The 24,477-nt window shown below is 46.6% G+C and overlaps 1 protein-coding gene across 3 annotated transcripts; it reads right to left on the bottom strand.

The window, feature by feature from the left end:
- Window positions 1–1,407: 1,407 nt before the first annotated feature.
- On the bottom strand, window positions 1,408–21,619 carry LOC103066716 (solute carrier family 2, facilitated glucose transporter member 11). Of its 3 annotated transcripts, XM_025174692.2 has the most exons (12): window positions 21,544–21,619; window positions 12,339–12,437; window positions 11,596–11,756; window positions 10,479–10,603; window positions 7,752–7,881; window positions 7,244–7,392; window positions 6,546–6,733; window positions 5,999–6,109; window positions 4,394–4,495; window positions 4,197–4,272; window positions 3,558–3,685; window positions 1,408–2,147 (listed from the first exon to the last, which is right to left on the bottom strand). In XM_025174692.2, the coding sequence occupies exons 1-12, from the start codon at window positions 21,562–21,564 to the stop codon at window positions 1,947–1,949; spliced, it is 1,491 nt and encodes a 496-aa protein (XP_025030460.2). In that variant the 5' UTR covers window positions 21,565–21,619; the 3' UTR covers window positions 1,408–1,946. The 3 variants fall into 3 exon arrangements, with proteins under 3 accessions (XP_025030460.2, XP_087999829.1, XP_087999830.1); XM_088143703.1 differs by lacking the exon at window positions 21,544–21,619 and having other exon boundaries at window positions 12,339–12,999; XM_088143704.1 differs by lacking the exons at window positions 1,408–2,147; window positions 21,544–21,619 and having other exon boundaries at window positions 3,501–3,685; window positions 12,339–12,999.
- Window positions 21,620–24,477: the final 2,858 nt, after the last annotated feature.

Below are 24,477 nucleotides of genomic sequence, written 5' to 3'. Positions count from 1 at the left end.
CTGTATTTCAGTGCTTCTTCAGGAGCATAATATAACTGTCTGTCAGATCACCAGGAAAATCCCTGATAAAATCAGCGGGTGAAATCATCTGTTGGCATGCTGATGATACTTTCAGGCAACCCCCTGTTAAGGCCTAGCTTTTCTCCCCAGTGTTAGGAAGCTAGGGGAGTCCGCTACATACGTCTGCTGTGTGCATTTGCGATATAGGTCGTGCTCGGGTTCAGTGGCCATTGGGATCAGAATTTCCATTGCTAAGTGATGTGGTCATAAAACAGGAAGCAACAGCAATGGCAGTCCTGGTTGCTGTTGTAACCCCAGGGCTGCACCAGCCATTACCCAAGGACCTCACACGATCATGACAGGGGAAGAGGCAATCCCAGGCAATCAGGCCGGTGGGAGAGAGCTGCAGGTAAGAGCTACATACGGGTGGGTGGCTGTGCAGGTGCCATGGATAGGTGGGTGCTGCAGACAAGTGCTACAGAGTGCAGGCAGGTGGGCGGGTGCTATAGGCAGGCTGGTGAAAAAGTGGTGGGAGCAGGAACAACTTGTGACCTCCTGCTGGCTTTCCCATTGACTTTGCTTGTGGGAAGCTGGCAGGGAAGGATACAAATGGCAATCATGTGACTGTGGGATGCTGCAACTGTCATAATTGCATGCTGGTTGTCAAGCACCTGAATCCTGATCATGTGACTGCGGGGACGCTGCAACAGCTGCAACTTTGCAGAACAGCCACAAATCCCCCTTGTTCAGCACTGAATGAGTAGGTAAATGAGTGGTCATAACCTGAGGACTACCTGTATGGTGCCTTAGTTTTCTTTTGTATTGGATTATTTTAACCTTTTTTTGGTTTGGTTTGGGGGTTCTTTTATATTGTTTTTCTTATAAATTCATTAACTGCCCAGAATTATCTATTTAAGGTGGGCAGTATATACATTTTCTAAATAAATATATAATGCTAAAACATTTCCTCATCTTGCAGAGATCAGAGGTGCCAGCAAGCTGCATATTGACCAGAGAGTAATCTGACCATGTGTGTGCCTTTGAGTCAGTGTTGACTCCTGGTGACTGCCTGGCCCAGTCCTTGCAGTTTTCTTGACAAGATTTTGGAAGTTGGTTTGCTGTTGCCTGTTTCCTACGGCTGAGAGTGACTTGCCCTAAGTCACCCAACTGGCTTTGTACCTAAGGCAGGACTAGAACTCATGGTCTCCCAGTTTCTTGTCTGATGTCTTAACCACTACACCAAACTGGCTCATCCCTAAATCTGACTATGGCAAAAAAACTAATCACAATTTTCTCCACTTACAGATCACAAGCCATCTGCTCTGAGGTAAGACTAGATCCAGCATGGATCACTGGAAAAAAAAAGTGCATAAGCTGCCCAGGGTGGACAAACCTAATGGGTCTTTCCTCCCTATGGAAGTTGGTGGCACCATAAAGCTCCATAGGTTGTCTTCTGCCCTTGACCCAAGGGCTGTGATCATTTAATTTACTGTGACTTTCTCTTGCTGAGTTTCAGTTCTTTGGAATAGATTTCCACCAAGATTACTCATTATGCAGCTTATTTTTTATAGGTCCCTGTGAAATTGCTTTAGAGTAAGTAAATAAATTATTATCTGTTAGTTTGACTATTTAGAGGGTACATGTTTATAATTATCAACTGATCTCCAACCTTTCTTTTCTTGGGATGGTTGTTGAAAAGGTGGTGGGACTGTAGCTGCATAGTGCCTCAGGATGGCACTGACATTGGTCACACTTGTGGATGACCTCTGGCACTTCAGCTGAGCCTTGGGAGGCCACTTTTCATACCTATGTTTGATAAAGGAATGAGGAAGCAAGGATTTTTACACACAGCATAGTGAAGAAGAAGAGGAATCCCATGTTATCTGCATGAGAAAAGGAATGCCATCGTTATGTCTTCCTTGTGAGCCGTTCTCTCTCTTCTGAGGCTACAGCATGGTGGATTTAATTTCTTCTGAATTCACCCAAGCATTTTCACATCCCTGGGCTCTGAAGTTACGCTTAATGAACTCTTCTGAGATTTCTAGGAAGCTCTTTCCTTTTGTCTCAGGGAGGAAAAAACAGGCATAGAGAGCAGTACAAACACAGACTGTGAAGAATGGGAGATAGCAGTAATGCCCAAGGCTTTCCTGAGAGGAGGAGAGAGAAGAAAACAACATCAGCAGATAAAGCACACACAGATGGGTGCACATGAGCAGGCCAAAGTTTTGCTGCCAAGTGGCCCTCTGGGTCACCTGCTTTTTCTCCCAGTTGCCAGATAGAGCAGCTCCTCCCCAAGCAGTGTGTGGGCTTTTTATGGGAAGATCTAGCACTTTCCATGATGACTTACTGGTCCATAAAGGCAAGAGATGGAGGTTCTTGTACCATAGGATAGTCATTCCCTTCTTTGACTCCTTCACCTGCTGTCTTTGACATGACCCAGTGTGCCTCTAATAGCTTAGGCTGATAGAACTGCTTTCACTTCCAGTTCCTGCTCCTTGTCCCCACAATCCTGCTGCCCCACTTGGCCTTTATTCTGATCGGGTAGACTCAGCCCATAGATGAAGATGGCTGACCAATACAGCTGTCTTCTGCAGTTCAGGGGTTGATTGCACTGGGCAGCTGCCCCAGATCCCTATTCTTAGGTCAAAATTATATCTGCAAAAGTCTGGGTGATCACTTGATTTTTTGCAGTCAGGTACTGATGATAGTCAAGATTTGACCTAGTCAAAATGGTGTCTCTGGACAAAATATTTTTGTGGAAAGTGGGATGAGGAATGAAGGGGTCATTATCCAGGCAAATATGAGACTAAATTATCTTGCAAGTGAAGGTAGGGGACAAATTGAGAAATCAGCTTGGGCAAAGGAAAAGCCAATGAGAAGCCTAGGCAGCCAATATAGGACCATTTGGCCTCCCTCCCCTCCCTGTTCCAAGGTGGCACAGTCACTGCAGGTAGAAGACATGCTGTCCTGCAGAGGTCTGAACATTAGAATTTGCAAAGAATCTTCCAAAGATCTATGCCAAGTCTGAGGACTGGCATGCTGAAGTTGTTCACTTCAGTTGATTTATGCATCCAGGAGCTTTCCTGCTGACCAGAAATAAAAAAGATGACAAGCAGTGGAGGGAAACCTTTGGCACAGCAATGGTCATAGTCCAAAAAGTGGGATTCTAACACTGGACCCTGCCAGATCTGTTCCATTTTCCCACCCAACTGGAGAGAATGGCCCAATATAGGACTCCAGAGATTCATGAACTAGGCCTCTGTAGCCTGTCCACATGGAGGAGAAAGCAGGGCCAACTTGCTGGGAGGGGAGAACCTTAGTCACATGACTGCCTAGCAATCAGGAGGAGTTACAACTGGATCTAAAACAGGAGGAAAATGTATGCTTGGGAGCAAACCCATTGGGTGCTCACTCTGCTTGACACCCACACATGAGACAATGAACTTCATTGTTGGACAGAAAGGAGACGTGCCTAAAAACCACTCCCTCCCACTTCCCCCATTGCCCCACACGAACTATTTGATGCTTTCAGAGATATAAATATAGAGACAGCCTACCACAACAAAAGGAAATGCCAGGCCCACCAGAAATAAGTTGATCCAGAGTAGAGAACCGTTGATCGTGTAAGCAGCTGGACGGGTGACCTGATCAAAAATCTCCGTGGGTATAATTCCTGTCACACCAGCTAGAGAAATCATGCAAATTAAATACTGTTTTCTAAGAAGAAAGATAAAATATGGGGCAAGTATCAACCCAATTTCTGGCCATTCCTAGGTTGGGGGTGTACAGTGTGTTTTGCCCAGGCATGCCAGAATGGCAAGTAACCTCAAGGTTTGCTAGTCAGTCATGGGGAGCAGCTAAGCCACTTGTGTCTGGAAGCAGCCTCAGAGCCCGAAGCTTGGCTGTGGATAAATTTACACATTTATTCTGCTGAGCAGCCAGAGTTAGGATGTTCTGCTCACAGACTTTTTCTCTGCTTGCTGCCGCTTCACTGCATATTATCCTTGGCATCTTGAAATAATGTAGAAGGACTGGAAAGGTTCAAAGAAGCAGACACTAAAATGCTGGCATGCCCATCCTATGCCATGCAAGCCCCCAAAGATCACCAATCCCTAAGTCACCTGGAAATGAATGAATGTGTGGTGGCACCTTTTTCATGCAACTGTTCAGAGACCCTCAGTTCTGTTGTAACTAACCTGGTCCGATGCCAAAGCTCAGGATGTAGGCAAAGATGCTGGCCATGCTGAGATAAGGCATCCAGCTGAGTTGATCCTGCAAGGCCAAAAGACCAGTGGGGCAGGGGGAGGGAAACGGGTAACTCAGGAAGTGTCTAGCATTTGAAATTTGAAGTCATGGGGTCATTCAACAAAAAGGAACAAAGAGAGACTCTTACCTGTAGAGATAATGCTACCATGAAAAGGATGGCCCACACAGCCATCAGGCTGTAGCCCCCTATCAGCAGCACCCGTCGTCCAACGTACTCAATGAGGAGGTTCTGGAAGACAGCATCCCAGGGAAGACACTTCATAGTTGCACACCGTGAAACACTTAGGCAGTCCACAGAGGCATATCCTGAAACACTTAGGTAGTCCCATGCTCCCTCTGCCCCCCCCAAACTGGATAGATGCAAAAGAAATTTGGGAAAGTCGATATGCTAGCACTTTCTAGAGGCTGGCTAATTGATCATCTCCTCTTGATTTCTGTCTATACTTTTTAGAATTATAACAGCTTCAAGAAGTGTCATTTATTGAGAGCAATTCATTTTTTTGTGTCATATGGATGATGTGATACTTTGCTAAGGTAAAAAAAGACTAACACACTCTGCCAACTTTTGCAATGCTTTAAGAGGACAATATTACAGTCATGTGAATTTATTTTCTAAAGAGTACAGTTTGGGGGACATGACATCACACATGCTGATCCAGAGACATTTCAGACAGATGAGAAGCTTCTTATCTCTTGGATTGTACTATTGGGCACACTGTAAAGAAATTGCCATACTGGAAGGTACTATTTTCTTATACTGAAAAATGTAAAAAACTTTACAGCAGCTTCCACTCATTCAGTACTTTGAGGATCCTGGAACCCAGCTGTTCAGAATTTTCCACAAATGATTGGGAGTCTGAAGTCCTAATAGAAATTGTTGCCCACTGAATCTTCTATACAACAGTGACAGTAGGGTTAGGGGTCACTTCACCAATTTAGGGGTCACTTCACCAATTTAGTTGGAAATCTCCTCCACTCTCTGAACAGAAGGATACAAAGGCGCTTGTAGCTAGAAACTTCAGGGCATAGATGTAGAGGCCTCATTCCCTACCAGCCCAGAAGCTGGACAGCTGTTGTTGGGAATGCAGTTTGCCCTACCTTGCCACCCCATCCTGATCAGACACATCTACCCTAATCACTCATGACAAGTATGCTTGGTCAAGGGCCTCATCATGAGACAGATTACATGGATCCCCCACTAACCAGGAGACTTGCCTATGTGGTGAAATGTATGCAGAGAAAGTTGGGATGACAGAAGGTCTCTAAATACTGAGAGGAACTAAGGTTGCCATAGCTGATGTCAGTGACAAGCAAAGGATATGACCAATGCGGTAGAGGCCATGGGATTATAAACTGTTGGGCCTTATCCACTAACTGGCAAAAACAGAGCTAGAATGTTCCAGTCCACTGGTGTGAAAGACTCCCCAGATCTAGCATCAAGACAACAACTATGCACATAACCCTCGGGGCAGACATGATGGATCTCCTTACTTCAGGAAACAGCAGCTGAATGAGAGAATCACTGGAAGGAGGTGGGAAATTATAGCTCACACAACAGAAAGGAGGAAAACGTGACCTGCTGCCCAAAGCAGACCCGTGACCTCCTTGCTGTGACAGAGGTATGCTGGCTATGACTTAGAAATGGGGTGCAGCTATGCCAAGGTGCAAGGGCTCCTTGTAATTGTCTAGAGGACTGCAGTGGGATACAAGCGGAGGGAGATCAAATTCTCACACAAGTCATGGACATGATTAGCTCACAACTCCCGGTGCCAATAACACTGTACTGGATCTTGTCATATGGAATCCCTGCCTCTTGGAAAACATAAGAAGCGTAAAAGTACATCTGCAGGAATAAAGAAAGAGCCAATATTAATGTATCATTTCTATATTAATCCCCTATTTTTCATTACCTCTGTTCTAAATCGGAGGGGGGGAGGTTAATCTGCTAATCTGAGAAATGAAACTCATGAAGATGGTAATGTAAGGCATAAAAAAGACATACTGCAATTTAAGCAACAAAGAAAAATCTCCCAATTCCCTCCAAAACTCCAAAAAGGGATTAAAGATTAAAGATGATTTAATAATCCCTGACCCTAACCCTAACCCCCCACCCCCACATTTTAGTATTGCACTTGGATTGTGCCAGGACAGTCTCCTGCTTCTTCTAAGGAGAAAAAGCTTTTTCTGATGACAATCCTTACCCACTTCCCAGAACTTGGACTTCCCAGGGCTTGCATGGTATCAGCAGCCAGTCCCCCTGGCCAGGCTGCTGGACTTACTGAATCATTGCCACAGAGCTGCATGGCGCTGCTGAGCACCACAATGGTGATAAGCTGCCACCTCACTGCAGGGTTCCCAAAGAGCTCCCAGGGTGCCTTGGCCACCTGTCCCTGGAGGGCTGCCTGCTCCGCCAGTATTTCTTTCATCTCGCTGCTCAGGTCCCTGTTGCCCCTCAGTTGCTGCAAGGCTACAAGAACCAAAAGAAGAGCTTGATGGCCCAGAGGGTAACACCCTTCTATGAAGATGTGGAGGCATCCAATTCAAGGGTGTCCGATGTTGGGTTAGAACTTCCCAACATATTCCAAACACTTTGTCTCCTTCAAGAAAAGCAGAAGAGGCACAACAATGGTGCAGCGTCTCATGGCAGAAGTATCAGCAGTTAGGTAGGGTGACTGGGCCACAGAGTCCATTGTTAACCCGAGATGGGAAACAAAGAAAAGATTCTTACACCACTTTGCTTCAGGGAGGAAACATTACTCCTGCAGGGTACAAGGATTGCTTTAATCCCCATAGGTCATAAAAAAGTTAACGGCCCCATTACACAAGCCTGATTTTCTCCCTAGGTGTGCTCCCATGTGCCTGTAACACACAGTGACTTGCTCTCTGGGCTGGTAGCTGCCACTCTGGAGAAATCTGAGTTGCACAAAAGTATCTCAGGACTGCTCACCAGGATGCTGGTCTGAAAGCACGCACTTACCACAGATGCATAACTCTTTATCTCCTTGGTCAATCAATAGATAGCGGGGGCTTTCTGGAGCCCACGGCAGAAGCACCAACTGGACCAGCCCAGGCACTATGTTGCTGGCTAGAAGAACAGGCCAGCTCTCTTCTGCTCCCAATATTTCCCTGCATTAAAATCCAGAATCACTTACGCAAACAGAATCCAGGAAACTTTAGAAATGGGTCTTAGGGACTTATTTAACAGATTGCATTTGTTTAACTTACTTGCAAATTGTCACCACAGCAATGCCTCTTTATAAATGCATACAAAATAGACATGACAGGCCCTTTCAGCGTATGCTACCTCGAACTCTTAGGGTAGGATTTCTGTCCACACAATGGCTTTCAGTTTCTAGAGTTTAGCTTCAACTACAACGCAGACCATATCCCAGCCTCGTTTGCCCTACAGCAGGCCTCTATCGAAGGGAATGGGGGAGTTGGAACTGTGCCTTTTAGATCACATACCCTCCCAACTTGTACCTCACCTGAGTCCAGCCACCTGGCCGAGCACCAGGCCAAGTGCTGTGAAGGATGCAGAAGTCAAGGCCACAGCTCCCCGGAGCTCCTTGGGCGCGCTTTCCCCCAAGTACATAGGCTGGATGTTCATGGCCACTCCTGTGCAGAAGAGGCAGGCAAATCCTCAGCCTCAAAATGAAATGTGTTTGTTTGTTTTATTACATTTATTATGGCCGCCCACTCAAAGAGAAACATGGCTTCTGGCCAGAGCTGCCTCTTCTCTCTCAAGTTCCAGAACAGTTCTGAGTGGTCAGCCACAGTTTTTCACAATGATATGCTAAATAAATGAACTTTCCAACTGATGTTTTATTCTGTGCATACTCTCACATTTCCTTTCTCTGTCCCTGAACTATGCATTCCGTTTGATCTTCAGCTCAGGGGTAGCTATAGCAACACTTCCCTTAGCCTCTATAAAATGGAAGAGGCCCCCTGGGGCCCTCACTTCCTCCTGCTTCGGTGAATGCCCTCCTCCAGACACAGCCTTCCTTGGGCCTTGGGCTGGCCTTATTTTCAGGATGCCAACGTGCAGGCTTGCCATGCTGCTTCGCTGAGCCACAACAGGCTTTCCAACACTCCTACCCTCTGCTCTCCCCCTAAGCGCATCATGTTTCTTGGCAGGTGAGAGCAACACCATAAGGAAATCCAGGCCCCGGGGAGGCTCCTCTATAGGGTCACAGGCTGTCCCAAGAAAAAGGAAATTAATTCAATACTTCATTGCATTAAAAAAATTAAACCAACAATCCTATATAACTGTCACTGCCGGCCTTTTCATCCTGGCTTCTGTTGTTTCCTCCATTGCTCCTCTCATATCTGAGCCAAGAATCTAGGCTCTTCCTTGCGGAGGAGGGGACCTGTTGTGGGCAACGTATGCAGATGCCCAGTTTCCAATGAAGGGTAGCAACCTGCCTCTTCTCTTCTCTGGCCTTGGCTCCCTTCAGGCAGGAAAGTCCACAGAAGCTGCCTTGTGGGCAAAGTTATTTATTTATTTAGCTTGGTGCTGTCAGACTCAGCCTGGAAAGCACACACTGCAGTGCAGAGCCATTGGTCAGTGTCACCGAGCCGTTAGTCAGCTACACGCCTCAGGCAATAGGGCAAGGGAGCAATGTAACCGCAAGTTGACTACCAACACGGGGTGGGCAGTTAACTCGCAGCAGGGACCCGATTAGAAGTGGCAACACTGTACCACAGCTGGTGCCCCAGGTGCCCTGGGCAACTCTGGCTTACCATACACCGGGAGCGCAGCAATCCAGAGGCAATCGGCAGGTAACTCAGAACCAGATTAAAACAGCCACACCAACTCAACATGAGAAAGGCTCAAGGAATGCAAGGGCAAGACAGACAAAGGACAAAGATCATAACACAATCGAAACTGGCTGAATCTGCCATCAAGGCGAGGGGAAGGAAGATCGCAATGGACAGATGGGTAGTCCAGGGCAAGGGCAAGGGCAAGGGGCGGAACCGAGGGGTAACTACAGATCAAGGGGAGAACCCTATAGAACTGCTGTAAGAAAATGCACCAAGCCAATCCTGGCTTTGTCTGTAACCGCTACGCATTATGCCTGAATAAACTAGCTTTCATCCGAGCCTGTGCCTCGTGAGGTTTCTGGTCAGCGCTGAATGCAGTGAACCTTACAGATGCTGCCTGACTCCAAATGACTCTGGGTGGCTGACAATACACCGGAGGATATAAAACCAATATAAAAGGAAACAACCAACAACAAAACCAAACTAAAGCAAAAGCAGGAAGAACAAGATGGCGAACCCAGCAAACAAGCCAAAACAGCCCACCAACATCTAATAACCAGTGAGGGGGCTCCAGCTATTCTAGCCCAAGGCCTGGAAGAACAGCTAGAATGGCCCTTCAGAACATCAACAGGGTGGGAGCCGTCCAGATCTTAGGTGGAACCTCATTCCAGAAGGTAGGCACTGCAAGAGAGAAGGTGTGCTTCAGGGTCCTGACAGATGGCATAGTTTAATCAAAGGAACCCAGAACACCTCAATCCTGTCAGCTTGAATCAGCCAGGGAGGTATCACAGGAAATAGGCAGTCCCTTAAATAACCAGATCCTATGCCATGTAGGGCTTCCTAGCACCTTGAATTGCATCTGGAAGCAAATGGCAACCAGCACAGCTCATGGATCAGAGGAGTCACATGGGCATACCAAGGCATGCCCATCACTGCCCATGCCATTGCACTCTTGGCATCATCAGCATATTGATGATACTGAACCCCAAACTGGCAGATGACTTCATCCAGCAGTTTCATGTAGTTGTTGAATAGGAGAGGGGAGAGAATTGAACCCCGTGGCACCCCACAGAGGAGGAAATGGTCTCTCTCCCCAGCCAACACTGCCTGAAACCAGCCCCAAAGGAAGAGAACCACCAAAAAATGGTGGCTTCCCATTCCCAACCCCCAGAGCCAGTCCAGAAGGATATCATGGCCAATAGCATTGAAAGCAACTGAGAGATCAAGGAAAACCAGGATGGATGCACCACCTCCATCCCAGCTCTGCCAAGCAGCTGGAAGGCAGACAGAGGAAGAAAAGCAGATTTTGACAGATACTTGGCTCCAGGTTGCAGCCCATATTGTGGTTAGGGTGGCTGATCTATCTTCAAGGAACAAACCCTGGGTCAGATAGTCTACACACTTTCCCAAATGCTGCAGCTGCCATGTATCAGCTCATGTCTTTGACCTACCGGAATTGATTCCAGCAAAAAATCTGCTCAGCAGGATCATTTCAAAGGATTTTGCCACCCGGCTGAATCCCGCCAGCAATGCAGCAAGGGCAACAAACATGTTGTTCAGCAGTAAAGATTTCTTCCTTCAGGGAACAAAGGGAGAAAAGCTTCAAAGGCCATGTTTCGCTCTGGGCATCTGCCTTTCCTGGACCTCACTTGGCCATTGCCAAGCCTCTGCTTCATTCACGGCTAGTCCTGCTGGCTCCTGGCATGGGCAGAGCGGCAGACAGCCTGGGTTCCAATGCCAGACCTTCGGCAGAAGGAGTGGCATGATGGTGGCCCTTTTCCCCAAAAGGTGAGAGGCCAAACCCTGAGAGAACAGCTGAACAAGGGAATCTGGGCATGGGAGTGGGGGATGCAGACTGGAAAGCCTAAATGCACGCATGAGTACAAACGAACAGCTCCAGCAGTCTCTGCCTGCAGGAGCTGCCTGCTGAGGCCCTGGCTTGCCCCCACGATCCCTGCATTCCTTGGGCTGCTTGGCTGAGCAGGAGGAAAAGCAGCCTCCAAGCCGTGTGTGACCCATGCTGTTTCTAAAGGAGGAGGGAAGAGCCAGTTGTTCCCACGCAGCAGCAGTGTGCAAACTGCAGCGCTCAGGCGGCCCCAGTACCCCCTTAGTTTGCAGCCCTCTGAAAAAAGCTTCAAGAGGTATTCAAGAGTGGAACATCTGTTGCTGGACTACAGCTCCCAGCTTCCATCTCCATTAACCATCTGGCAGGAACTGCTGAGGGCAATAATTCAGTGTCTGGAGGGCCCCAGGTTTCCTGCCCTCCATTCAAGTCCTAGTGACCAGGATCATCCATCTGGAGCCTGTCAACATGGAGAAAATAGCAGGTTACCAGGAATTAATCAGGTAGATTTAAGCTGAAAAAAGTAGCCTTAATTGCATTCCATTTGGTTTCATTACATACAGCTGATAAAGAGAGGTTCTGTGGTACACAGGCCAATATCCAAATCCCCCTGGTTGAATCTAGTTCAAGAAGGCACCTATATATTCCTACAAAGAGGCTCCTCCTTCAATGGTTTTATTGCAGATACCTGGCCCAGTCCAACAGCAAACCGCCAAACCCCTCACCTGCCCATCTTTACAGCCATGGGACCAGCAATTATTGCTCCAATCAGGCCCCCCAAAGGATACACGGAGACAATGAAGGACCAGACCAGGGTGATCATCTTTCTCTCCAGGGCAGTTCCAGTGCGATCCAGCCAGGTTTTATTGATAAATGTCTGGATGAACTAAAGGGTGGAGAAAGAAATATTGCTTGGGAGAAATCAGAGCTGGATCTTTCTTTAGGCGTAGCTCATGTGGAGCCCTCACCCACTGCAAACCTACTGCTCTGGGGATCTCCCAGTGTGGCAGCAGGAAGGAGCCATGACACCCACTAGAGAAGATCTGAGGTCAGTTACTCCATAGGCTAGGTCTCCTCACTAGATCTGGAAACCATACAGAGAGCATGCTCCTTACAAAATAGGGCAAACATCCCCACTGCCATTTTCAAAAAGGGGGCTTCTGAACCCTGCAACAGCAAAGGTTTCTCCACCCAAGAGGACAACTGCTACAAGTCTGAGGAGTTTGGGGATATTGATGTGCCCCATTTATGTTAAGTTTGTCCTGATGGAGACCTGAGGCTGACCTGTCCTGTCCCTCACCCTGAGAGTTAAATTCACCACCGGGAGCTGGAGAGGGTGGCACCTGCCAAGGCACTCATGTGATAAGCTGAGCCCAAAACATGGGGAAGCAAGTGGCTGTCTCTCCCTTGGGGGCACCCTTCCAATGAGAGTGGGGCAAGGAGCATGGTAAGAAAAGGATGGCCTTACTGTGGTGGGGGCGTTGATGATGGTGAGGTTGTAGCCATACTGGAAAGTGCCTCCGATCCCAGCTGCACAGACTGTCAGGATGAGGATCTTGCCTTGAAGCTGAGGAAGAATCACAGGCAGATGCTGTGGCACCTGCAGACTCCCAGGGTGGAAAGCTGCTGGGTGGTGGTGGGCAGTGACTGGAGCAGCTGTGAAGACCCAGGAAGTGCCCCCGTCCCCCGCTGGGCTGGGCTGGGCTAGGCTGGGCTGCGCTCCTCCAAGGCAGGAGAGGAAAGCAGCTGTCCCTGCCCTGCTCGCTTCCACACAGCTTTGTGGACACACCCTGGCCTGCACCTGCCCAGCGTCCGCATTTGGGGCTTTGCCACAGATGCCTCTGTCAGGACCTGCCCAGCAAAGCAAGACTGGGCCTCTTCTAGACGGATCTTTTTCAGGGTTCTGGGGCAAGTCAGGAGAATTTAATTGAGCATCAAAGTTCATCCATTAGGCACCTGTCCATCTTAATCCTTCTAGGCAGAAAGACCCAGGAAAGCAATGCCAATTTCTCAGCCCTTCACTCTCACAAATTCTGGGGCAGGTATTGTCCCTGTGTGCCTGAATTGTTCTCAGGTTTTGGTGCATCCTCGCATACCACTTTTGTTTGTTCAAAGAATGTCAAACTAGTTTTTTCATCTTTTACTTTCTGAGTAACAACTTATCTCAGTATGTCCAGAAAAAATAACAGCTTCTTTCACTATTATAAAGTGCAGGGAAATTGCAAAATTGTTGAAGTTCAGGAATTCCAGTGTAAAAAAATAAACACAGAATAACAGTTCCATTCAGGAGTGTGAAGAGAGGCTGGCATGAGAGGGCTTAATTCATCCTTTCGAGTTCTGCCCCCTCCCTCCATCCCGTGTATACATGGGTGGTGGGCTGGTGGGAGGGTCTTGCAGGCTTCCTTGCAAGAAAACCCTTAACACAAGTAATCTGTATACATGCTGTTGCAATTGCAGAAGCTTCAAAAAATGGGAAACCCACACCATCATACAACTGACAACTCAAGTCTGGACTCAGTCCCAGCCCTGTCCCCCCCCCCCCAGTTCCAGTCCCCCAGCTACAAGTCTGTGCAAAGAAAAGGGAGCAATGATGGAGGGTCCAACTGCAGCCAAGCTTCATCCCCTCCCTTGACACACCACAGGCTGGTCTGGATAGTGGGTCTTCCAGTTGCAGCCATATCCAAGGAAACTGCTTTAGAGCCTTTGAGAGATTCGGCCCCAAGAAGAGGCAAGCCAAGGACCTTTAAATATATGAAAAGTTTGTGTTGAAATGTTCATATTAATCCCTACCTATGCAAACATAGTTTTTCCTGACTGAGTTTGTTTTCCTGTGCCTTCGAGTCTGTTTCTGACTCCTAGTGACTTCCTGGACAAGTCCCTGCAGTTTTCTTGGTAAGTTTTTCTTGGAAGTGGTTTGCTCTTGTCTTCTTCTTCTAGAGCTGAGAGAGAGAGACTGGCCCAAGGTCACCCAGCTGGCTTTGATCCCTCAGTTTCTAGCCTGGTGCCTTAATCATGACACCAAACTGGTGCTTCACTGAAACTTATGTCTTTGTAACCTTTTATCCACTTCTTTTGGTCCACCAAAATAATTGTTGCCCAGGAGCTGTGAGGTTACCCCCTTGTAATGCTACTGTGAAAAGTCTTGGCCCCATCTGCTCCCTTCATATACTGAAGAGTATTCTGAATGGGGCCCTTCCATATGTGGGATGCGGGCAACTGCCCCATCCTCAACCAAAGGCCCTGACTGCAGTCCTCAGAAGGTGGCTTAGGAGAAACCTGGCATCATGAAAGAGACACCAGTGCACCAGCCCGAAAAAGAGGAGGAAAGCAGCTCTGAAGGTGGCCAGAGAGAAAGGGCCCGGTGGGCTTCTGTGCACTGGCAGCATCATCCCCCAGACCAAGCACACCCAGGTTGGTGATGGCAGTCACAGCACCAGCCCCTCTTGCAGGATTGCCTGCCAGGCTGCTGACTCCCAAGCATGGCAAGTGACAACTGCTGTCTCAGTTGTGCCTTGTGCGCAGCAAGGCTCCTGTGGGCAAAGCCAGTCCTGGGCCCAAGATGGGTACCCCATGATCTGCAGGGCTGCCAGAGAACAAACTCTATTCTGAGTGCGGCAGGCCAGCCAGGCCGAACTCACGCAACCACAAGGGTTGTTGCTTGGCACGCCAAATGTACTCTTTCCTTGGGGACGAATGGTGGTGCAGTGAAACAGACTTCTTAGCCACGACAGGCATTTTCTGGGGATCTAGCCTGGAAGGCTAGGCTTTGCTGAAAAAGACCATAAGGGTCTTTCCCCATGACTAAGTTAAACTGCACCCACCCATCCTTGAGCTGTCATAAAACGATGCTGTTGCAGTAGGGAAACGTCTCTCAATGCAGAGGGTCAGGAGGATGACTTTGACAGAGATACAGTGGGGCAAAAAAGTATTTAGTCAGCCACCAATTGTGCAAGTTCTCCCACTTAAAAAGATGAGAGAGGCCTGTAATTTTCATCATAGGTATACCTCAACTATGAGAGACAAAATGGGGGAAAAAATCCAGAAAATCACATTGTCTGATTTTTAAAGAATGTATTTGCAAATCATGGTGGAAAATAAGTATTTGGTCAATATCAAAAGTTCATCTCAATACTTTGTTATATATCCTTTGTTGGCAATGACAGAGGTCAAACGTTTTCTGTAAGTCTTCACAAGGTTTTCACGCACTGTTGCTGGTATTTTGGCCCATTCCTCCATGCAGATCTCCTCTAGAGCAGTGATGTTTTGGGGCTGTCGCTGGGCAACACGGACTCTCAACTCCCTCCAAAGGTTTTCCATGGGTTTGAGATCTGGAGACTGGCTAGGCCACTCCAGGACCTTGAAATGCTTCTTACGAAGCCACTCCTTCGTTGCCCGGGCGGTGCGTTTGGGATCATGTCATGCTGAAAGACCCAGCCACGTTTCATCTTCAATGCCCTTGCTGATGGAAGGAGGTGTTCACTCAAAATCTCACAATACATGGCCCCATTCATTCTTTCCTTTACACGGATCAGTCGTCCTGGTCCCTTTGCAGAAAAACAGCCCCAAAGCATGATGTTTCCACCCCCATGCTTCACAGTAGGTATGGTGTTCTTGGATGCAACTCAGCATTCTCTCTCCTCCAAACACGACGAGTTTTGTTTAGACCAAAACATTCTACTTTGGTTTCATCTGACCATATGACATTCTCCCAATCCTCTTCTGGATCATCCAAATGCTCTCTAGCAAACTTCAGACAGGCCCAGACATGTACTGGCTTAAGCAGGGGGACATGTCTGGCACTGCAGGATTTGAGTCCCTGGCGGCGTAGTGTGTTACTGATGGTAGCCTTTGTTACTTTGGTCCCAGCTCTCTGCAGGTCATTCACTAGGTCCCCCCATGTGATTCTGGGATTTTTGCTCACCGTTCTTGTGATCATTTTGATCCCACAGGGTGAGATCTTGCGTGGAGCCCCAGATCAAGGGAGATTATCAGTGGTCTTGTATGTCTTCCATTTTCTAATTATTGCTCCCACAGTTGATTTCTTCACACCAAGCTGCTTGCCTATTGCAGATTCAGTCTTCCCAGCTTGGTGCAGGTCTACAATTTTGTTTCTGGTGTCCTTCGACAGCTCTTTGGTCTTGGCCATAGTGGAGTTTGGAGTGTGACTGTTTGAGGTTGTGGACAGGTGTCTTTTATACTGATAACAAGGTCAAACAGGTGCCATTACTACAGGTAACAAGTGGAGGACAGAGGAGCCTCTTAAAGAAGTAGTTACAGGTCTGTGAGAGCCAGACATCTTGCTTGTTTGTAGGTGACCAAATACTTATTTTCCATCATGATTTGCAAATAAATTCTTTAAAAATCAGACAATGTGATTTTCTGGATTTTTTTTCTCATTTTGTCTCTCATAGTTGAAGTATACCTATGATGAAAATTACAGGCCTCTCTCATCTTTTTAAGTGGGAGAACTTGCACAATTGGTGGCTGACTAAATACTTTTTTGCCCCACTGTATGTAGGAACCGTTGCTTTGCAGAAGGGGATGAAGCATTTCTTAAGTTCAGAACAACGAGATAACATTATGGAAGTAGCCCAGGCAGATGCCTCCCTAATTAATTGAACTGTAAGGAGGAGGAGGAGGTACAGCGCAGCCTGACTTGCAAAATTCTGCTGTTATAGCAAATCACAATAAAAGTAGTTTTAGCTTCCTGTGGAGTTGATTTCCTGATCTGATCTACCTAGTGGGGCTGACAATCAGGGCACTGCAGAATTCATGGGGAAAGTCTGGCTTTGGGACTTGGGCTGAGTTTCTGTAGGGTGGGTTGTCTGCCACTTCTCCCATGCCCCATTTTGGCATCTCCCAAGTTTAAATAATGTGAAGGAAAGAAATCAGGGAAGACATAGTTCCAAAGAGGAAAGAGGCAGACCCTGCCATGGGTCTTACACAGCAGGACAACAGAAATCGAGTAGCATCTGGACAGCTAGGTTGGTTAAGTATGTGAAAGAAACGAATACAGGGAAACTGGCAAATATGCAAACACAGCCCTCCCTCAATTCTCTAGACACTGCAACAAGGAAAAGCAAGTCTGCTGAAACTGAAGCCAAAGTTACGTTTCAGAACATTGTAGAAAGGAATTCACAAAAACATGGCCCCTCTTCTGTATTTGGCTTGTTATTTTGTGCCATTTTTCTGCACTCTGCATAAAATTGCTTACCCTGAAAGGGATTAGGATGGTGGGGGTACATTTATGTATGTGTGGTTAACATACATACAAAGCTCTCTCAGGCTGAAAACTAGTCAAGTTCTTGGGACCAAAGGGGAAATTGTCTGGTCAGGCCATGATTGTAGTATGGTCAAACACAAGAGGAGAGAGACTAAGAGACATTGGCAGGACTGGAAGCTTCACCCACAGCTCAGCTACCCTTGATCAGTCTGAGTTCTCCTTGAAGGAAAGGTCCTGGCCATCAGCCTACCCAGTTCCTCTTGACTTCTCTTCCTTTGAGGAAGCAAAAAGATGGGAAAGGGAAGTAGGAAAATACTGCAGGGGTTGCAGATAGAAAATAACAGTCCAGTGTGATACTGTATAGCTAAAGTTTTTCAGAGATTGAAAGATTCCCTTTCTTTTGGAATATAATTTAAATCTTTAACCCGTAACTGTCAATGAAATACCTGGTTCGACATACCACTAATGTCTAACCAATAAGTAAATTACAAGTAGCCCACAGTAAATAAGATATTGGGACCATGTTATCTGAGGACTGTCTCTCCCTGGTTTTTTCTACCTGTCCAATCTTGGTCCAGCAGGAGGGGCACACTTTAGGTCCCGTCAGCTAAGGAATGTAGGTTGGGGGGGCCCAGAAGGCATGCCTTTTCTGCTGCTGCGTCCACCCTATGGAATATTCTCCCTTCAGAGATCAGGATGGCCCCAACCTTGCTGGCCTTTTGTAAGGCCCTAAAGACCTGGCTCTGTGCCCAGACCTGGGGCCCCGAGTGCGTGAAGTGATCCGTCTCCTGGCTGTATTGGCATTTGTTGACTGTGATATTTTCCTTGGCCATGTATTTTAATGTTCTTATGGTTGGAATTGTTTTTATTTTTATTTAATATTGTTCTCTGGCCAGAGTCACTTGTTGAGATGGGCAGCTATACAAATTGATTGAATGAATGAATGAATGAATATTAAATTTATATGCTGCCTGACTCCCAGAGACTCTGGGTGTGGCAGGTTGAAGTGCCTGGCTGAAGGAAAGTGGTTGGTCTGTGCCAAGGTTGTGGGCTTTTTAGGGAAGGCAGGTGACTCAGCACAAGAGCACAAGCACACAGGCAAAAAGGGGAGAAATGCTGGACGTACCTGTACAGTGGCATAAACTGACCTGGATATGAGATATAAAAAGAGGCAGGAAAAGCAGGGAAGGGGGGGTTGTATTGCAGATGCTGCAGGACGTGCTGCTGGGGCGGACGTCACCTGGGAAGTGTGGAGTGAAGCAGAGGCTGCAAGTCCAGAGATTCCGGCCCTGAGAAGAGGAAGACCGCGAAGAGAATCCTGGAGCGGCTTGTGAAGAGACCAGAACGGGCTGTGTTGTGTTCAGGGAGTTTCAGGTACTTCAAGTTTAAGGCTTTGTCTGGCAACAAGAGAGCCAGGGCCGCTCGCAGGCGTTCCATTATTAGCCATTGAGACGAGGAGGGAGAAAAGAAGCCGAAATTCAGCACAAGCAAAAGTGAGGGAAAGGGAGTTGAGAGGCTGGAATTAAGGAATACATACCTACATACGCACACATATATAGTTATGTACCTACTAGGTTTTGTAAATTGTGTTTCACTTGTATACAGTAGCTCACACTATTATATTTGTATAAGTATCTTAGTGTTTAGAATAAACCCCCTCATTTGTTTAAGTGCTGTCCATGTGCGTATTTGTATCATCTCCTATCTTGACCCACCCTCTGACATTGGATGGCTTACAAATTGTTTAAAACATTAAACACAAACAAAAAGAATTCAACAAAAGACAAAAATAAAGAGGAAAGATGGCAAGGATGACAAAATCGCATGGGAACAAAGGGAAACAACCCACATGGTCTAAAGGGGTGTTGGAAAGTACATAGTTATGAGAAAGCTGAACTAATGCCATTTTAAAAGGGAAGTTAATGTTTCATCATTATAGAGGAGCGAGTGGGTCATGTAGATAGATAAGAAAGGAATGAGAAGAAACTTTTACGCTTCCAGTGACAGAGATAAGGTGTGCCAACTAGAGAGTGAGAAATCAGGCCATTCCTTTTTTTGGAAAGTCAAACTTGAGAATTTTAGAATTAGGCATGCGCAAACTAGTTGCTTGTACCTGACTTTAAAAGGATGTTGCACCCCTGGCTGGGGGCCTACTGCACTCAATGCTCAGTGCTCTTGCCTTGTGCGCTAAATAATTCTTTTTGAACTCTGAACCATGGCGTCTGGTGTTTGACCTGAGCAAGGAACAAACCACAGGGAAAAAACAATGGGTTTCACTCCCCCTCTCCAAAGGCCTGGATGAAGAGCCAGGTCTTCACGGCTCTTCAAAATACCAGTAGGGTGGGAGTTGTTTGGATATCGGGGGAACCACATTTCAGAGGGCAGGCGCTGCCACAGAGAAGGGACACTTCTTGGGTCCCGATGGCACTGTTTAATCAAAGGAAGCTGGAGCACATCAACTCTGCCAGATCAGGTCTGTTGGGCATATTCTATGGGAGACAGGCAATCCCTCAAGTACCAGGCCCTATGCCATGTACAGCTTTATAGGTAGTGGCCAGCGCCTTGAGTTGAAGCAAACTGGCAACCGGTGCAGCTCATGAGGGAGAGGTGCTACATGGGCATGCCTGTGCTGCTGCATTCTGGACCAGCTGAAGATTTTGGGTGATCTTCAAAGGCAGCCCCGTGTAAAGCGCGTTGTAGTAGTTAAGCCATGAAGTGACCAGGGCATGGCTGTCCGTCTGAAGGGCCTCCTGATCTAGGAAAGGGCACAACTGGCACACTAGATGACTGTGCAAAGTCTTCTTGGCCACAGCTGGCACTCGCTTATCAAGCAGGAGCTGTGAGTCCAGAAAGACCCCCAAGTTGCACACCACCCTTCAATAGGGAAGTGCCACCCTGTCCAAGGTCAGAGATGGAATATACCCAGATCTGGGCAGCCCAAAACCCCACAGCCACTTGGCCTTCCTAGGATTGAATTGGAGATGGTTCCTCCCCACCCAAACCTGCACAGCTTCCGGGCACCAGGACAGAACCTTGACAGCCTCCCTTGGCTGGCCCAGGCTCAGAAGATACAACTATTATTAGCATACTACTGATACCGAACCCCAAACCAGTGGATGACCTCACCCAGTGGTTTCATGTAGATGTTCAAGGTTACTACATCTCCAGCACAGATGGTGAAAAAGGTGCCCAGGTACTCATGCAAGTATTGTGTAGCTCCAACTCTACATGATACTTCTGTAGGGTTTAGGTGCAATTCATTGTTTAAAAATTAAATCAGAACATTGAAATAATGGAAGAATACTAGATAATTAATAATCTGATATCTACCTTTCTTTAAATGGATGTGTGTGTGTAGACAGGGATATGGAATAGGTATTCTGATTTTTAACGACTTTAGTTTGTGTTTCCTTTTTAAACTTTTCCTTCTATTTCTTAGTTTTTTTCTTTTGTTTGCTAGGTAGTTTAGTATAGATTCTTTTCCCTTCACCTTCGTGTGTGTGTGTGTATACACACATACAAACATACATAAACACAGAGGTTTTCTAACTATGTAAACTAAATTTATATTTAGTTATATATAATACGACACACTGTTAATGGTTTAAACCAATGCTAATTGTAATGCTTTTAATTTTATTAAACTTTATTAAGTTTAATAGGGAAAGAAATAAAAAATGCCCCCCTCCTCCCCAACTCCAAGAATGAAGCAGCAAAAGCCCTCCTAAAACCACTGCCCTGATTCCATTCCTCTGTGGTTGCGGCAGCTTTACCTCGAAGGGCTGGGAGCTGATCTGCAAAATTTTAATGGGCCAAAGGAAAATCTGGCTCTGCTGGGGGACTAGCAGCTTTCTACTAACAATGGCCTGCAGGGGCTTCCTTTAATATGACCTTGATTGTCAAGAGATTTTGCTATTTTATCTCTTCCCTTAAAAGCAGCATTTCAGGGGCGCAGAATCGGTTAAATACCTGGACCTGCCCATAGACTTCCGAGCCTTGCTACAAGGACCATTTCTTAACATCTTCTTCCCTTGGAAGAGGGAACTGCCAGAAGAAAACTGCCAGTCACCATTTTCTGTAATTTAGGGACTTCTGGCTTTCTCTCCCTCATCACCTCTGCTTTTTTTTGCCTTGGAGCAATCAGCACCAGCATTACCGCAGCAACACAGATGCCTAGGCAACTTTTAAAAATCACGACCGTCGGAGTTACTCCCCTCGATGAGTGTTTAGCCCTCCCCGGCAAACTGTAGCCAACCGGACGCTTTGGGAAGCAGCTCCCATCACTCATGGTGGTCAGCACCTAGAAGCGTGAGGTTTCCCATGCACTCCGCAGAGCAACCCCTGGGCTTCCCCAGAAGAGGGAGGACCCGCCACCCCACTATATCCCATGGACTCCTGGAAGAACAGCTAAGCCAACCATCTGATCACAAAAATAAATTTAAAACTGTACCACTTGCTGAAGTGTGCTCATCCTGCTTTAGATTTGCGCCTGACCACGACGTGTTGAATGCTTGGGAAGAATGTCGGAGCACTGTCTGAGCCTCTAAGTCAGGAATGTGTGCTTAGTCACCCGTTACACCATGATGCAAACATTTAGTTTAGCAGGTGGGAAGCCGCTCTGAAAGTTTCCACTCAAACAGGAGCAACAGGCAAGGAACATGTGGAGTAAGTACCTACAGACTGGGGGACAACTTTATTCTGAAGTCCCTTTCACTTTTGAAGGGCTCACTGAATAACCAGCATTGCAGGTTGGCCAAACAGCAAGCATGGTCTGTTTGCGATCTCAGGATCTACTGGAGTTAATTCCTGAGTAGTTCTTAGTGGGTACAATGCCCTTGGCTGGCCCTGCCCTTGTTTCTGTGGCTTTTCGCTGCTCACATGCTGTCTGTGTGTGACCAGAACAAACTTCAAAACCAAGAAACAAAGGCAGAGGGTCTTTGGGGGCTACCTGCTACAGTGTGGGCCTTGTCCTCAGTCTTGTCCTCAGGTCTGTAATTCATAACCTGATACCCTGCCTTTCATTCAGGGCAAAAGGGGGACACACAGCGTTCCCTCCTCCCACAACCCTGTAAGGTAGGTTGGGCTGAGAGAAAGTCACCCAGGGAGCTTTCACAGCTGAAGGTGAACGTGGGTCTCCACAGCCCTATACCAACTGGTTCCCAGGTCTGTTGCTCCCTATGAAAAAATGGCTCCAACATTACTTACTGGAGGTTTGCAACTGAAGTACGTTGCAATTCAGATAATACATGAGAAACTGAAATTGGGGAGAAAGCTAGTGCTGAACATTAACCTCTCTACCATGCTGGCTCTCAGTTTGGGACAGAGTAAGACCATCGCCCTGCAGGAACTGGAACTCACAGTTCTTAAGTGGATCTTTTATTGCCCTGTTGACCTTTCTGCATTTTAAGCTGTAAATTTTACACTCCAGTTTCCTGTCCTGTGAGTTATACTTCATTAACCATACACCTTTGCCTAGAGGACTATTTTCCTTGGCTAGAGGGAGGAGATATTATGAACATGCGCAGTAACTCATGTTTTTAAGTAAGTTTAAATGCAGGGTATTTTTCATGCTCATATCAAATATTCTGGTATAAAATAAAAAGGGTGAAAATAACGACTTTAACAGATAGAAACTGAGAAACAAATATTCTTCCTGGGGGGGGGGAGGATTCTGGTTCAAGCATCACACACTCCCACAGTTGGTTTTGTCTGTAAACTACTCCCACTTTTAATTCAGAAACAGAAACAAATAGACATGGATCCTTGCCCACTTTTTTCTGCCTTCTATTAGGCGGAAACAGGAAAGCAGATCGCTATTTTGTAAACTTTCAGTTGGTCTACATTACCTTGTAGATTTCACACCCACCAAACCTAGATTGGTTACTCCTTAGAGAAAAAGACATGTATTTTCTGCTCTTCCCTACTGCATCAGTGCAGCTACCTACAGTGCACAGTGCCTGCCAATAACTTTGCTTTTCAACAAGCAACTGGCTGGGTTCACATATAATAGGACGCTACAGTCCTTGGTTTACCAATGATAACACCCTGAGACAAAATCAAGCAAAATCACATTATGGCTCTGTGGGATAAATGAACCCAGCCAGCATCAGAAGCAACAGTAGTTACATAAGTGGAAGAGAAATGCAATTTATCCATGTTCTATACACCAAAACTCCTCAAAGTCTCAAAAAACAGCAAACATAGCATATGTGACAACCCTTTCCCAGCAAATGATCACGCCATATGGACAATGGGAGAAGTGACAGTTGGAATCCAATGCTTTAATTATCACAAGGGATAATTAAACTCAATCTGTATTAAACAAAGTGAAATATGAATGAAATCCGGAGACTCTGCTGCAGATATCAAAATACAACAAACATAAAATAAATGAGCTTGCATAGAGAAAATAACCAGAGACAATAAATTAGATACAATCAGGTAGGGCATAACTTCCTAATGTCTAACCAAACTTGTTGAGATGGCACCAAACATTGATAAGAAGATCAACAAAAGATCTTACTAAACAGACTTCTTTATGAAAACAAATTTTCCTCTATTCCTATTTCTTACCTTAGAAGCCATTTCACTGATTTAATCTCCAATTTCTAGTTCCTCTCGTAGCTTGAACTCTGAACTGTTTTTCTGTCGTTTTCTTGTGATTCATGTACCACTCTATAATCTCAGATCCTGTATTTTATAATCCATAATTCTATGTCTTAAAGTCTTTTATTCTACAATCTCCCATCTCTTTTAAAAGCTGGTTCCTTGTCCTTAATCTGACCTTTCTGTTCTGAACTGGGGGGGCCTTGCTGTCCCCCCCCTCCCCAGTCCATGCTGCCTCTCAGTCACCTATATGGCCTCTTAGTGACTGGGTGCTTGAAAGATGGTTGAGGCGACTTTGTCTGGTCAGCTCTCGTTGCCTGCTTCCTGAAAACCAACCCTCCTTCTTCAAGCACTGGTTAGCACCCTAGGCTTCACCTCCCTGTGCCAGTGCTCAATGGAGGCCGCTTGGAAAAGCCTGCTAGTGCCTGTGGGCCACTCAAGGGAAGCTTCCAGCAGCCAGGTCATGTGGAGGACCTTGGCCAATGTCTTCTTGGCCCCTCTGCCTCTGTTGCATGTGTCCTAGTTGGTTGCCACTAAGGCTTGCCTGTTCTGCTCATGGCCAGCAGGATTTTGGCCACCCTGTCTTCACACCTTCTTCCTTCCATGCTTTACCTGCTGGAGTGGAACCCTGTGGAAAGGGCTACTTTGTCAAGTACTAAGTTTAAGCACTACAAAGGGTGCTTAAAAGAGACGAAGAGAAGGATCGGCATGGATCCTTCCTTCATCGTTATTTAGCGACAGCTGAGTTGGCTTGATCAGAATATTTTCAAATCCTGAA

Source organism: Python bivittatus, unplaced genomic scaffold (assembly GCF_059951505.1).
Source record: "Python bivittatus isolate LINGU-HERP-01145 unplaced genomic scaffold, Pbiv_v1 ctg000390_np1212, whole genome shotgun sequence".
In the NCBI taxonomy this organism is placed as follows: domain Eukaryota; kingdom Metazoa; phylum Chordata; class Lepidosauria; order Squamata; family Pythonidae; genus Python; species Python bivittatus.
This window is presented reverse-complemented; position numbering and strand designations above follow the sequence as displayed.

Bases quoted from the DNA above. Each gene is read 5' to 3' on its own strand.
- LOC103066716 (XM_088143703.1), bottom strand. From the start codon at position 12,815: ATGAACTTTGATGCTCAATTAAATTCTCCTGACTTGCCCCAGAACCCT. The intron at 7,393-7,751 runs GTGAGGTACAAG...ATTTTAATGCAG, and splicing joins GGCCAGGTGGCTGGACTCAG to GGAAATATTGGGAGCAGAAG. The intron at 6,734-7,243 runs GTAAGTGCGTGC...TGGTTCTTGTAG, and splicing joins TAAAGAGTTATGCATCTGTG to CCTTGCAGCAACTGAGGGGC.